This window comes from Esox lucius, chromosome 9 (genome assembly GCF_011004845.1).
Source record: "Esox lucius isolate fEsoLuc1 chromosome 9, fEsoLuc1.pri, whole genome shotgun sequence".
Classification (NCBI taxonomy): Eukaryota; Metazoa; Chordata; class Actinopteri; order Esociformes; family Esocidae; genus Esox; species Esox lucius.
This window is the reverse complement of record NC_047577.1, coordinates 15,244,595-15,259,037: the sequence shown is the minus strand read 5'-3', so window position 1 is coordinate 15,259,037 and position 14,443 is coordinate 15,244,595. Positions and strand designations below refer to the sequence as shown.

The 14,443-nt window shown below is 44.6% G+C and overlaps 1 protein-coding gene across 3 annotated transcripts in view; it reads right to left on the bottom strand.

The window, feature by feature from the left end:
• The window catches only part of usp43a (ubiquitin specific peptidase 43a), a 92,524-nt gene that overhangs the window by 34,354 nt on the left and 43,727 nt on the right, over positions 1 to 14,443 (bottom strand). For all 3 annotated transcript variants that reach the window (XM_010872980.3, XM_010872981.3, XM_034294401.1), the window contains exons 4-5: positions 5,645 to 5,737; positions 3,292 to 3,427 (exon numbers count right to left, since the gene is read on the bottom strand). In XM_010872980.3, coding sequence (XP_010871282.2) covers positions 3,292 to 3,427; positions 5,645 to 5,737 — 229 coding nt within the window. The remainder of the gene's footprint in view (positions 1 to 3,291; positions 3,428 to 5,644; positions 5,738 to 14,443) is intronic.

Here is a 14,443-nt window from a genome sequence, read left to right as displayed (position 1 = left end):
TTTGTAGGACTTTCCTCTTAAAAAGCTCTGGGTTTTGCTAAGTGGCTTAGCATGGAGGTCAAATACACATACACAGGCTTACAAATAGACAAGCTATAGTGTACAATTCTACAAGGACAAACATTGGATAGATATGGCACGCAAACGAATAATGACATGTCACCATGTGGTCGCCCATTAACAATCACCTCCTTGGCATTGTGACTTAATAAATGTCATATTTTTCTGAACACTCGTACAGTATTGTTCATCCGAGTTTAGTCAAAATGGTGTTCATCTTTACCACAAATGTATAATCAGTTGAAAAACCATAATGGCTGACCTTGAGGGTTCTTGTGGTAAATGTGTTCCTTTAGAAAAGGGACTTATGTTCGCCTGAATTTCATGACTTCAAACGGTGTGAGGGGGTTGACCTTCGCAATGTCTTGCATTTTTTAGTCAGTGTGAGTTACAGAATCTCTTTGGCATGAAGCATCATTCACTGACGTTTTGCCACAACTAGGCCGGTGGTGTCTGAGAGTACATGAGGAGGGCGATACACAGACCCTTGCCTCATTTGTTCATGAGGGACAGTGACAAAGTAAGCAAACAAATCAGACTGCTATTCCAGATCCTTCTTAACACACATCAATGATTCCCTAACACCCTCCTCCTTTGAAGTTTCTGTGAAGTCTTTCGTCAAATGACAAACAAACACGCCGGCAAACAGAGATATCCCGTCCCACTTTTTCTTCACGCAGTATGAGAAGACATCAGGCCCACTAGTGGTGCTACCAGCAGATTGTCTGGGATATTCTTATCTAACTTTATTCTCTCTCTGTCTCTCAAATTTTAATTCTCTATATATAAATATATTTTTTTATTTTTCAAATTTACAGGGCTTTGCTGTCATGATAACAATTGTTAACATTGCCAAAGCAAGTGGAAAATTTGAATGAGAAAATAAATAAATAACAAAAGTGGAAGAGATAAAACTTCAAAGAAACTTCAGAAAATCAAAGAAAACATGACACAACGTCAAACGGAATGCATTTCAAAATGCTATATTTAGCTGTGTACAGTGCAGTAAGAAGTATTAATGGCAAGGAAAAATAAACAAAGAGATGTTTACAAATGTGTTTGTGATCCACTGGTTGCCCTTTTCTCCGTGGATGTAATGTATTTTAGTGTTCCTATCTAAGCATAATTTTCTTTCGGTTTTCTAAGGATGAGCTGTCCTAGCATCAAGACAAAGCTGGTTCCACCATTGGGGTGCCTGGACAGAGAAGAGTTCTGATTGGGCTGAGCCGGACCTGCTCTCCCATTGGGTTGGGACTGCCAGGACACCAGATGTGATAGAACAAAGATCTTTGGCATGGATGCAGGGTTTGGGCATTGCCTGAAAGCATCTCCCGTTACTTCTCCGTAGACAAGCACCATGTTCTTGTTCAGTTAGAAGTAGTTTGTTTTTGCTCTCAATAGGCCAGTCAATCTGTGAAGTTGTGTAGGAATTACTTTGTTTCTGGTCATGTTTGTGTTAATTCACTGCCAGGCTAGTAGGGGTGTGTTTTGCCCCTCCCTTGGCTGCTTCGAAATGGTGCGTGTATTAATGCTGGAAGGTTGAAGGCACCCAATGATGTGAGTGTTGAGCCATCATCTGGGAATGAGACACATAACACAATACGAACAGAATTTGTTCTTCATTTCCCCCAGCGGCAGCTTGAAGCAGCCTTTTGTCTCGCAGCAGTGTTTCAACTAAGACAGCTGCCGATACAAAGGCCAGTTCTGCTGAGTTGTTCAGACACCCAATCTGTTGTCTCATGTGAAAACCAAAAAAATTCTGTTCGTATTGTGTAATGTGTCTCATTCCCAGATGATGGCTCAAAACTCATATTACTGGGTGCCTTCAACCTTCTCACCTTTCTCTGTCAACTTCTCCTCACAAAGTAAGGCAATGCACTCAATCTAATCTTTACTAGATTCTGTGGGTCAACTAATCTCACCACTACAACCGCTCCAATCGTCTGACCACTTCTTTGTCTCGTTATTTCTCTCTCCTCCACCCCAACACTCTCAGCCCCCTCCGGTGGCTTACGCCGCTGCAACCCTCATTTACTCCCCCCAACTTTTTCTCTGCCTCAATCCTATCAATCTCTTACATCTTCTAAATCCTTCTCCCTTCTACTCCTAAAGGCTGCCTCTTCCACTCCGCCATCCTCGCTTTCCAAGTCCGATCCCTCACACTATCCCCCTTCCTCCTGGCTGGCGTGGCCATCCTCTCCTGCGCCGTGGCGCGTTCACAGGAGAGGGCTTCTCCTGTGAAAATGGAGGAAAGCTTGAACTGCTTCAGATTGGCCCGGAATCCTTCCAATCCCAACTTGCTACATTCTCTTCCACCCTATCTGCTTGACTTTTGCAGAAAACAACAGGGTGTCTTAGCGTTACGCCGCTGTTCTTTTTCAGTTGGAAAGGGGGGGGGGCACCATGAAGAGGTCCTGGAGCCGACACGCCTGCCTCTTGAGGAAGAGGAGCTCTGTTGTGTCCAGGCTGAGCTTGAGGTGCGTGAGGTTGTAGGCCGGCATCCAGAGTTGTCGGTCAGGCACGCGTGAACGTGTTGCTAACTTGGTGGTGTTAGAAGGCAGGAAGGTAAAACCGTGTTAAGTGTCAATCTGGAAAGAGCATGTGACCGTATGACGGATCCAAGTGACTTGGTACGGAGAGAAGAGGGCCAAAAACCAACCAATGCGGAGGCCAGATTTACAGGAGGGTTAGGAAGTACAGTTCATTTTATGATGGCCATCTGCTTACGATGGCCCCTCTTGACAGCAAGGTCATGCTCACTGAGTCTGTCTCTCTTCACCTGCTCTCTCTTAACATCAGTAAATCTAAAGAGGTTACTACAGTGGTAGTTTGGCCTCTGCTTGTTCTGTCAGAAAGGAGTGCTACAGTAATTACTGGCCGAGGTATTCCAGCTACGGCCAGGGGAGAGGATTATGTGGGTCACACTGAGCCATTCAATGAATCTAGACGGGAACAGCATAGGGTGTTTTAGCTAATGAATATGTCCCACTAACAGTGCCAGAACTGTATGGATGTTTTAACAATTAAGATAAAAGAGCTGTCATAGCCCCTTACATTTCACAGATGGTGTGAATCTTTAAATTGATCCAACTTCGTGCGCACAAGGTTTAATTTCCCTTTAGTTGACTTTCTTTCGGTGTATGTATAATTGTGGTGTGTGTGTACATCCGTGTGTGTGTGTGTACATCCGTCTGTGTGTGTGTACATCCGTCTGTGTGCCTTAACTCTCACCTCGTCCGCTGTAATTTTGCCCTCCTCAGCCACCATAGAGCGCAGGTGGGCAATGGAGCCAATGAGAGGCACAGCCAGACCGACGCGTAGATACCTCTGACCTTTCGTACTGAACACCAGGACGACACACATGCACCTGGAGAGACAGGTAGCAGACACAGGGTGACAGGCAGCAGACACAGGGTGACAGGGAGACAGGCAGCAGACACAGGGTGACCGGGAGACAGACAAACAGACACAGGTTGACAGGGAGACAGAGAAACATACACAGGGTGACAGGGAGACAGAGAAACAGACACAGGGTGACAGGGAGACAGGCAGCAGACACAGGGTGACAGGTAGACAGACAAACAGACACAGGGTGACAGGGAGACAGGCAGCAGACACAGGGTGACAGGGAGACAGGCAGCAGACACAGGGTGACAGGGAGACAGGCAGCAGACAGGGTGACAGGGAGACAGGCAGCAGACACAGGGTGACAGGGAGACAGGCAGCAGACACAGGGTGACAGGGAGACAGGCAGCAGACAGGGTGACAGGGAGACAGACAAACAGACACAGGGTGACAGGGAGACAGACAAACAGACACAGAGAGAGATAAAAAAAGAAAAACAGTGATACCGACACACACGGAGAGAGTTTGAGAGAGATTATTTTTATAGACACACTTATATACACAAACTTCCGCCACAGAAAGATATTAAAAGGTGCACCCACCCACCCAACCATCCCCCCCACCTCTCCCCAACCGCTCACGTACACACAGGTGCTAGACATAACACCTATCTCTCCTAAGAGTCTGCCTGGGCCTGCCAGTGGATGCTAACGCGTTAGCAAGGGAAATGACGGAGAGCGTGGGACAAGGGAGAGAGAGCGGAGCTCCGATGGCACCCCGGGCCGCGGCTTCCTGCTATCCCATCATGCATTATTCAGGAAGTGTTGCAGCGTTGCTATCAGTGCGCTCGCAGAGCAGAGACGCGTGGAGGGGATCTGAGCGCTGGTTCGTTGGGGTTCTTAGACACGCTAAGTGGAGATGCCTTGTACAGACTCAGAGCCTGTGTTGTTAGTTAACCCCCAGAAATGGCGCAACAAGGCCTGACCAGTATTGAAGGGTCCAGGACCAGTCCCGGAAATTGGATATTCGTAATGATCTAAAAAGCCGAACTGATCGTGTATCGTGTGTTTTGCTGATACAGGCCCGTGACAGGCAGTAGTGAGAGGACAGTCGGTCCTTTAGGGTGAAGTACATTTATAGCGGTGTGTTTACTTCTCTGACATGTGGTATTCGATAAGAGAGTCCACAGCATAATGTTGCGATCAGTATCAGTTTCAGACTGGCCCTGTGGTGTGGACCCACTGAGCCAGAGAGGCCATCCAGCTGTCTGCCTATAGTGACTCAGGGTCCCCGGCTCGCTGGGCGTTCTGGACAGAAGCGGTGGGAGAAGACGGAGAGGAGGTCAACAGGGGCCCGCCATTTAGCTGCTGGACAGTATTCCCGGGCCTTTGTGTGTACACACTTGACCTTATTCATATTGGGGTTTGACTCGGGCAGCTGAAGGGTTTGTCTCAGCCAGACATAAATCCACGTAGAAAAAGACATCACCGGTCCCAATTCTCTCTCTTCCTCTTCCCAAGATGGCCTTGGCCCCTCGGATTTGCACTAACTGGAAGCAACGTGGTAGAAACTGCCTTACTAAAGCAAATAAAATGACCTTGTCTGGAACATATCCTTCCATAGCCATGAATTAGTAGGCCCAATGGGAAAGGAATGGACTGGCACCAGGTAACATAGCTGGAGAAACATTTAGCCAGTGAGTCTCATTTAAGACGAGACTAAGGCCACACAACAAGGACTGATGGAGCGAAGGGGATCTAATGACACTGAATTCCCTGGGTCAGCATCTACGTAGAGCTCTCTTATTGTGGTCTGTGCAACATGATAGCTTTTTTGCTTGGCTCCTCTCCGCCCCCCTCTCCCGCCGTCTTTCCACGAGGCAGCAGGCTTTCGCTGCCTTATGACTGCTATGTTTGGGACAATCAAACCAAAGTGTCTCGACAGGGACTTGATTTAGTAGGCCCCGGGTCTCGGCGGTTGAGGCTGGTCCAGCCACGGGGAGCCTCTCTGCATATGCTAAACCAACAGCCTTCTGTGTATCCGTCTGGAAGCGGCCATCCCTCCCCACACATTTTCACCATTTTGGAAACGGGTCCGGGGGCTAGGATCCAAAAACCTCCACCCTTCTCCCTTTGAATATAACCATTACGCTAAAAATTCGAAGGCGCGACGGCGCCGCGTGTCCCCGAAGCGCGGGATGTCACGCTGCTCGTTTGGGCTGACGACTGGTGCTTCTTACCTGGTTTGCCGGAGAGGAATGGGCAGTGAGATGCAGAGGAAGGGGTCAAAGGTATTGCTCTGCTTAAGGCAATGGGGACATGTCAGAGAGGACCTGCACACAGAAGAGAAAGAGTTTTGGGTTAAAGGGACGTTTCAAACAAAATAATTTAATTACATGTTGGTCAAATATTGTGAGCAGGTTATGGACGTGATTGCATAACTATCGATGCTCTGGTTTGTTTACACAAACACTTTCTGGAAAGCAAACTTTTCAGCATGTGGCTAAGACAAGTATGTTTGTAAATCGTTTTATGCCGCCTTATTACAGTAAATGTATTAGATACGTCGAGCTATTAGCTAGACAACACCTATATTAACAGTGGATAAGTCGACACACCCCTGTTAAAATGCCAGGTTCTTGTGATGTAAAAGAATGAGGCAAAGATAAATCAGGTCAGAATTTTTCCACCTTTAATGTGACCTATAACGTGAACAATTCAATTGAAAAACTGAAATCTTTGAGAGGAAAAAACAAAAAAATAACCTCACAATAACCTGTTTTTTTCACAGGGGTGTGTAGACTTTTTATATCCACTGTATATCATTGGTCAGGGACAGAACGCTACATTTCTAACCTTGCCAATTTGGAGATTTTATTTGGCAACCTTTCTGTTGCTGGTCAGATGCTGTGATACCTTAGGATGAGCAAGTCAGATTTAAAGGGAATAGTTTGACATTCATATTTGTGCGAAACATATATTTGGGTGAAGTGTTTTGGAGCTGGTTTTGGCTTGCAATGTGGCGTTTGTTTCTTGGGACGCACCGTTTCAATTCATGAATTTGGATGACGTTACTAACGCTAATTCCAGGCTGGGACAGAGGTGAATAATGGGTGGTGGTGAAAAATGACTCCATGGATGTTCAAGAACAACTCGGGGGTAAGTGGAATTTTCACCCAAATAGGAATCTAGGTTGAACTAACCCTTTAAAAAGGCCATGTTTAATACATGTTCATATAGTTTCCTCCCAGGAGAAATGGGACAGGTGGAAGGGTGTGGTAAGTAGACGCCAGGACACCTTGCCGTGTCTATATGTACAGTGTATTATTGAGCAGGTGGACAGAACAGAGAAAGTCCATTTAACTCTAAGAGGGCATACGGGCATACATACACCTAGAGTCTCTCAGTCACACCCAGGACAGAAACACTGAAAAAGACTCAAATACGCACAGGAGAGAAATAACTTGGTTTCATTTGAATATTTCAGTAGGTGCATAAAGACTGGGGAGGGAAGAGAGAAATGGAAAAAATCTAAAGTTATATACTCGATAATGGGGAAACAGGCAGAAGCAATGAGCACTGAGCCAGCAAAGAGATCCAGATTGACAGGGACATGACATCCTCACTCTGGGACATCACTCCAACATGGTATGCTGGTAAAAAATAAAATGTCACTCTCCCGTGTCACACAGGGGATCTCCTACTATTGCTGACCACAACAAACAGCATAACATAACTCCGCCATGAGAAACAAAATGTAACGCTGCCATGAAAAACAAACAACGTAACATGAATCCGCCATGAAAGAAACAGCAGAACATGACTCTGCCAAGAAAAACTAAGAACATAACATCACTTCAACATGGGAAACAAACAATATAACATGATTCCACACGAAATACACCCAACTGGAGTACAACCAGAGGACAGAGGAGCATCAGTCTGTGTTTGTCAGTCTATAGAGTAGCTACTTCGATCTATGTTGACCTGGAATGACACCAGACAGCATAGAAATAGCATTACATTTCAACAGAATCACAGTTACGCTATTTCTACAGATCAATTAATTATTGGTCTGTGGTTCAATATCTGGTGTCATCTCAAATTGTTCTAGAAATTGGATTACTATGCAAGCGGAATGACAGTTGCTCTATTTCAATAGGTCTAGTAATTCTATTTCTATGGATCCAACCCACCGGTTGCTCCATTCAGAAGGCTGTAACGACAGACACTGGAAGAGTTGGTTAATGATTCCTATGCAGCCTGCATAGGGAAGTGACAGACAACATGGGTGCAGACACACTCCAACATGTACTGTCCATGGTGGCACACACACACACACACACACACACACACACACACACACACAGACTCTAACATTACTTAAAACTCTGACAGCATTTCCAGTATGGTTGGCTTGTCATTCTATGAGGAGAGAGTCTTGTCAGTGTGTGTGTGTGTGTGTGTGTGTGTGTGTTGATGTGTGTGCGCGCATGCACACGCGCGAAGAGTGTCTGTCAGGAATGAGCAGTGACACGTCTGAAATCTCAGCAGAAACCAAAAAGAGCTATGTAGCATGTAGCATTCTGCAACACTGTTGCTAATGCTCATATCTCCCTTAGTGCTTCAGACTTTTAACATTCAGCTACTTATTCTGGTGTTTGTGTCATTGTGTGTGTGTGTGTGTGTGTGTGACCTGAGATCTAAACCAGAGAGAGAGAGAGAGACATTTCTGCTTTAGATCTCAGGTCATGCGTGTGGGTAAGTAAAACATCATACGCATATGCGTGCATGTGTTTGTGTGTCTGTGAATCATCCCACCTACCCTGCTTGCATTTTGGCTGATTCTTTCAACACAAATCCCCAATGGCCTCTGGCAAGTGAACTGACCGGTGTCACACAAACACCACTGTTATAGGTGCACTCATGTCACACGATCACCCCACTGAAAGTACCAAGCTCCTTCAAAACCACTGTTTTGTCTGAAGTGGACCTCACTTGGTCTCAGACATATGTTTCTCCACCAGTCACAATGAAAATGAGGTTCAGGTTTGCGGCGCATTGTTTGGGAGAGGGATGCACAGCTGTCTCTGTTTTAATAGGCTAGGATTGGTTGTCTTATACTTCTTAACCAATGATTGGTTTGCAAGGCGGTACATTTTAGCTGAAAATAAATATATATATGGATGATGTGAGTGGAGTGCACCATTAACCATTTATGTTAAAAAAAAAGGTGGCAGAACACAAAACAGAAGTGGAGGGACCTGAACTAAATCTGCTCAACATAAAATCTGGTTGATGAAACATTTCTTCTGATGGAATAAAATCCCCTGACAGAAGCACTTAAAGAGCCAATGTTTATTTTACACATTATTTACTGTTCTTTATAAGTAATAAAGTGATTGAAGTTATTTCAATTTTAACAAAACACAAATTGGTATTCAGGATTGTGCTCTCTTCTGGCATTATACAGTATGGCCCATTATATATTACTGGGGTTAGTTTGGCACCTTTTGCCAAATAAAAAAGTGAGGAAATACACTAACCGCAAGAATTTCATTTTCCTTCTGTACCAAAACTGAACTGAGCCGTGACCCCAAAATTGCAATTCATTCTGAACCGTGGGTGAACTGCTACACCCCAAGTATTCGCATTGCCAAACACGTGGCCTCATATAACCTTTCTCAAACGCAACATTTACGTAAATCCCTCAACCAGTCTGAATTGAGAGAAATAATCGAACAGCATGACTAACCTTGCAGCTCTCATAACTTATGCTTAAATGCATAGGTTTATACAAAGCAAACGGTACGCATAAACATGCATTAGACAAACAAAGAATACAGAAAGAAATATATTAACCGACACTCCTCATAAATGGCATGTATCTCCTTTGTGTGCATTAATGCGTGCCTACATTAGACAGATATAACATATCGTCTAGACATAATATCAGACATTGTGATTTTAGTAAACAAGTTGTAGCCCGCTTTTAACCTATATTCCATACATTTTTCCTTTCAGTTCCACCATCTAAAAATCACTCTTTGTTCCAATGACTCAGTCCATTTCATCCAAAATAGAAGGGAAAGATTTCCATGGGGGGTGACAGTCCGCCAGCCCTCCAAACTACTCAACACCACTAGAAAATCCCATTTGAGATTCAATATCAAACCGTTGGTGATTCACACTTTCCATAATTCTAGACTACAAGCCAAGTGTCAGAGAAACACAAAGAGCTGGTATTGGATCAGGTAGTGGTGCCTGAACACAAATACATTTACCTCAATTTCAGACACTGAGGCTGGTTCAGGGAACCTGAAGCCATTTCTGGCCAGTGGAAGTCCAGGACTAAGGCAACTCTCTTAGTTAGACTATATGAATTTCACAGTACAAAGAAACATCTACATTTGTATGATGTCCACTGCACTGTAATTAGCGTGACATGACCAGTGAATGCATGCTAATGACAAGTAAATGGATAGTAATGACAAGTGAATACATAGTAATTATCAAGGAAAACATGGTAATGACTAATGAATACATTGTAATGACTAGAAAATACATGGTAATGACCAGTGAAAACATGGTAATGACCAGCGAATACACAGTCATGACAAGTGAATACATGATAACGAGAAGTGAAAACATGGTAACAACCAGTGAAAACACGGTAATGACCAGTGAAAACACGGTAATGACCAGTGAAAACACGGTAATGACAACTGCTTCCAGAAGTTTCCTACAGGACAGGAGACACATGCACGCTCCTATCGTTGCCTCTGCCACATCCATTCCTCTTTCCGACTTTTTTTCCTTCATCATTTCCTGTTTAGCTCGGGCCAATGGGCGACCAGCCGCAGCCTCATTTCCCCAGTCAGTAAGTCGGCCAATCAGTCAGTTAGTGCTGCTACCGCCTGTCTTTCAGCTTCTCAAATGTAGAGACCTTTAAAGAAAGGGCCTACACCATGGGAAATTAAGAGCGTTCTGTCTCAAGGCATGTCTCAGGCTGCCTGTGAGAGCCACAAACTTGAAGCCTTGTGGAAGTCAATATGACTGATCTTGCAATGCTTCCTGTGGGTGGGAAATTGGCATTTTGCATTCACCTTCAAGATATTGAGATGGTTAGGATATCGTCTCTATCGGAGACAATTGGAAGGCAGAAAAGACAGTCATTTCTTTAAAGAGGCTGGTAAAAAAAACACAAGGGGTGACCTTCATCTTACAGCGTTGACAGAGTTTGACCAATGCCACAACCATGCCCAAGTATTCCATCAGGGGACGACGGCCGGGTACTATCTCTGAGTGGCTTGAGCAGTCCTGTGTGTATTTCGGGGAGTATCTGAGTGCGTGTTTACTGGCTCCATCCCCTGAGCAAGAAAAAAAAAAAGTGTCTGCATCCGTGACTGTGTGTGTATCCTGCTTGCATACTGAGCAGTGCGCTCCACTCTGGCTCCCATCTGTAGTGCGGAGATATGAGGCTAGTCGCCCTGGCCCAGGCTCTAATCGGCCCTGTCTCTCTGGTCTCCGTCTGGGCCCCTGACAGCCTCTGCCTCCACGCCACTGGAGTGCAGGCGAACTGGTTGCCTAAACAAGAGCCGTGCATTGGGCTATCATCACTGGCCAGCCACTAATGCCATCGCTGACTCTGCAGGTTCTTTGCTTCCTATAGCGCAGATCAACTCCAGGAGAAAAAAAAGGTCAGTTGTGAGTGGGCTCACGGGCGCAGGCAAATGGAAACACAGTTATCTCGCAGAGTAGGCGAAGTTATTAGAGCCCATTCACAGTAGAAAATGTTTTTGGCTGATATTTTAGTTGAAATATAATTGACATAATGTTAATTTTTTTTTTTTAAATGTACATTTACAAATTGTCTGTTGCTTTTGGTGCAACAAGGCCAGATAGCTGGCTAGCTAGTTTATTTAGTTCATTATGTATTTAGTTATTTCTATGAACATTTGATTTCATTACTTACTATAGTAACACAGATTACTAAATATGAAGAAAATTGAAAATGCCTGTAATCCTTGGCCATTGTTTTTCGGTGTATTTGCACTGAGATTGAATGGTGCTAGCTGGGTATAAGCCAAAGCTAACAGGGGTTAACCAAAATTCAGTGCACACAACATTCTATAATATTTTTTTTTGTGTTCAACTGTATTATTTTACTTGTTAACTTAAAACACGCTAAGATTATATGGCTGTCTTTTGCCTACAGTGTTTTGTTGACCAGCATTTGTTATGTTAGACAGCCATGAAAGGTAGCATGCTACCTAACGATGTAGCTAAGACCGCCAAACATTACCTAAACGTAAGGGTTGGTCATGCTTCTAACCAACGCACCCACATACTGTTGTAACCGTTTTACCAAAAGCAAACTTGCTGTAGAGTTAAGTTTTAACAAAATTTGCTGCTGCCCCCTTTGTAAGTGGCCGCAATTTGAAGAGCTTTACAAAAGGAGCTACTGCTGAGAAAATTCGCTGCCAAGCTGGCAGATTAATATTAAATCATTTTGGGACAGAGTGTTTACAACTTTAGGAAGCAATCTATTTTTGTCAGGTAGATTTAGCAGATATTACTTGGCCTCCTTTCTAACACCTCTCACATTAACCAGCCAGTACAGCTTGGATTGTTCACTAAATACAACTACATAATAAAGGGAAGCATCCATCCACCCCAAACACAGACTCAGCAAATTTTACATATTTCATATTTAAATATATAGATTTAAGTATATTTGTTACATTTAAACAGCAGACAACAAGAGGGTGCATCTGTGGGGAAAGTGTTGGTTATCAGAGGGAAATGTAAATTTTCACCCGTTTCCATTATAAAGCCAAAGCAAATCCTGCACATCTAAAACCAGCTATTGTAGCGTAAATAGGGCCTTAGTTGGTTTAAATAGTAAAAGAGACACCACGTAAATGTTTTGACACATCTAATAGTAGTTTCTCTCATATCCGCACCCACAAGAGTGTAACACATGACCTTTACTAACACCAAGGGCAATGAAGAGTTTTAGCTCTTACTATAAGGACTCAATGGAATTGTGCTGGTGTTTGTTTAGAAGAATGGGAAGCCTGTGGTTAAGTAAACAGAGCCATTAGGGTGGTAATTGTGTGTGTGTGTGTGTGTGTGTGTATGAGCGAGAAAGTGAGCAAGTGAGACAGAGTTAGTGTACGTATGTGTGTGTGAGAGAGAGGGCGAGTGTTGGTTGACGACAATTATAAGAAGCGCAGCCTTAGCGAGTAAGAGAGAGACAGAGAGAGTTTAAAGTAGTCACTTCATCAACTCTCTAAAGCTGAGCGGAAAGCGTCCAGCATATTACTGAATCAACTCAGACACCACCAAGGTAAGACCAGGGTAAAGGGGCCCAGGAGACCTTATTGATAGAGGGGGGAGTGGGTGGGTAAAATCTGAGGAATCTGCTTTTTGCCCTCGACAATGAAAATTGGTATGGATCACTAAACCTGGTCGAATGATGCGTCTTCTCACAGAGGGACGGAATACACAAAAAATGACTCTGATAAGCCCGGCACAGATGGGCAGTTTCTGGTCGACAACATGTTTACTGTAGCCTTGTAAAAGTTTTGGCAACAGAAATCTGCTACAGTGTCTTGGGCATGTACGTAGGTGTAATGAACAGAAGACACTGGGGAGAGCGTGAATAGAGAAGGCGGCTTTATTCCCGAGTCTTCTCTTTTAGCACTGAGAAAATCAACGCTCGGAAATCAACGTGACAGACTGAGGCTGTAGACAAAGACTCATTTAAGGACACAATGGGACTGTCGCGAGTCTGTCCTGCCTGTGTAGCTGAAACCCCCAGACAGCCTTCGCTCTAAACGCAAACATTTATTCAGATCAGACGACGGAACCGAATGCCCCTAGGAGACTCACAGAGATAGAAAAAGACAGAAAGTGTTTGAGAACAGAAACGAACTGAGAGACATTGCTCTTTTGTTGGTCGCAATTAGAAACGACCACCATGGCAACCGCAAGTGCAGGAGGGAGGACTGCATGAGGTGGAGGGGCGGAGGACGAGTCACGGAACCCCACCCAGTCCGCCTGCTCAACATGCAAATCGCTCAATCTCTGGCGAGCTGTCAATGAGCCGAACCGGGGAGGGCATATCTTCCTAATTTATGCCAGCGACAACCAGTCAACCAGTATAGGGGAAACCTCCGTCTCCACAAATATTAATAAGCATTTTGCATCTGCGTGACTCCACTAGTAAAAACGCATTAAGACGATGCCAAGTCAATGATTTGTCAATGCTCAAATAGCAATTTACTTCGTTTTAGGTAATGCATGTATCACTCACCTGCGATCCAAACGATCTCTGAAACCTTCCATGCATACATTTTTTTGAATTATATCTCTGTACGAAGCCAGAGAAGCATCTTAAATAATGGGGAAAACGGACACCTCCATTTATAAGTTTCTCTCTCGTCAATGTTTTTTAGCTAGCGAGTGAGTTTTTAGCTAGTGAGTGGAAAAAAGAAGGCACTTCGAAATGCAGAGAACATCTGCCCTGCCATTGCTAGTCGCCGAACTCCGTCACTGCCTGCTCGCTGGAAATAGGCATGAAGCAGAACATTTCTCAGCTCTGAACTGTCGCTGTCGCTGGGAGAATGAACTGTCGCAATGATTCGCTGGCTCTCGTTGGAAATGAATGAGAGCGTACAGTGTGTACGTAGGGTAACGCCTCCATGCCATTTGTCTCACGTGTTAGTCCGCTGGACAATGAAACAGAGCAGGCGCTGAAACGACAAATCAGAGTTCTGGACTGGAGCCCAACGTGAAACAACCATTTCTAGTGCCTTTTGATGGACACCCAACTTGTGTTTGATCTCGATTCACACTCAAGCGTGACCAGTTACGGGTGCCAGGCATGGAGGAGAGTGCCAAAATGAAGGGGTCACCCATGTAATGCCAAGGCCAGACGGCCTACACCTGCAAGGTCCTCCACCACCCTCCAGCCAAACCTGATGGTCGTAAGCCCTCTGCCCGAGCCTGTGCCTGGAACTCTGGGATCTTAA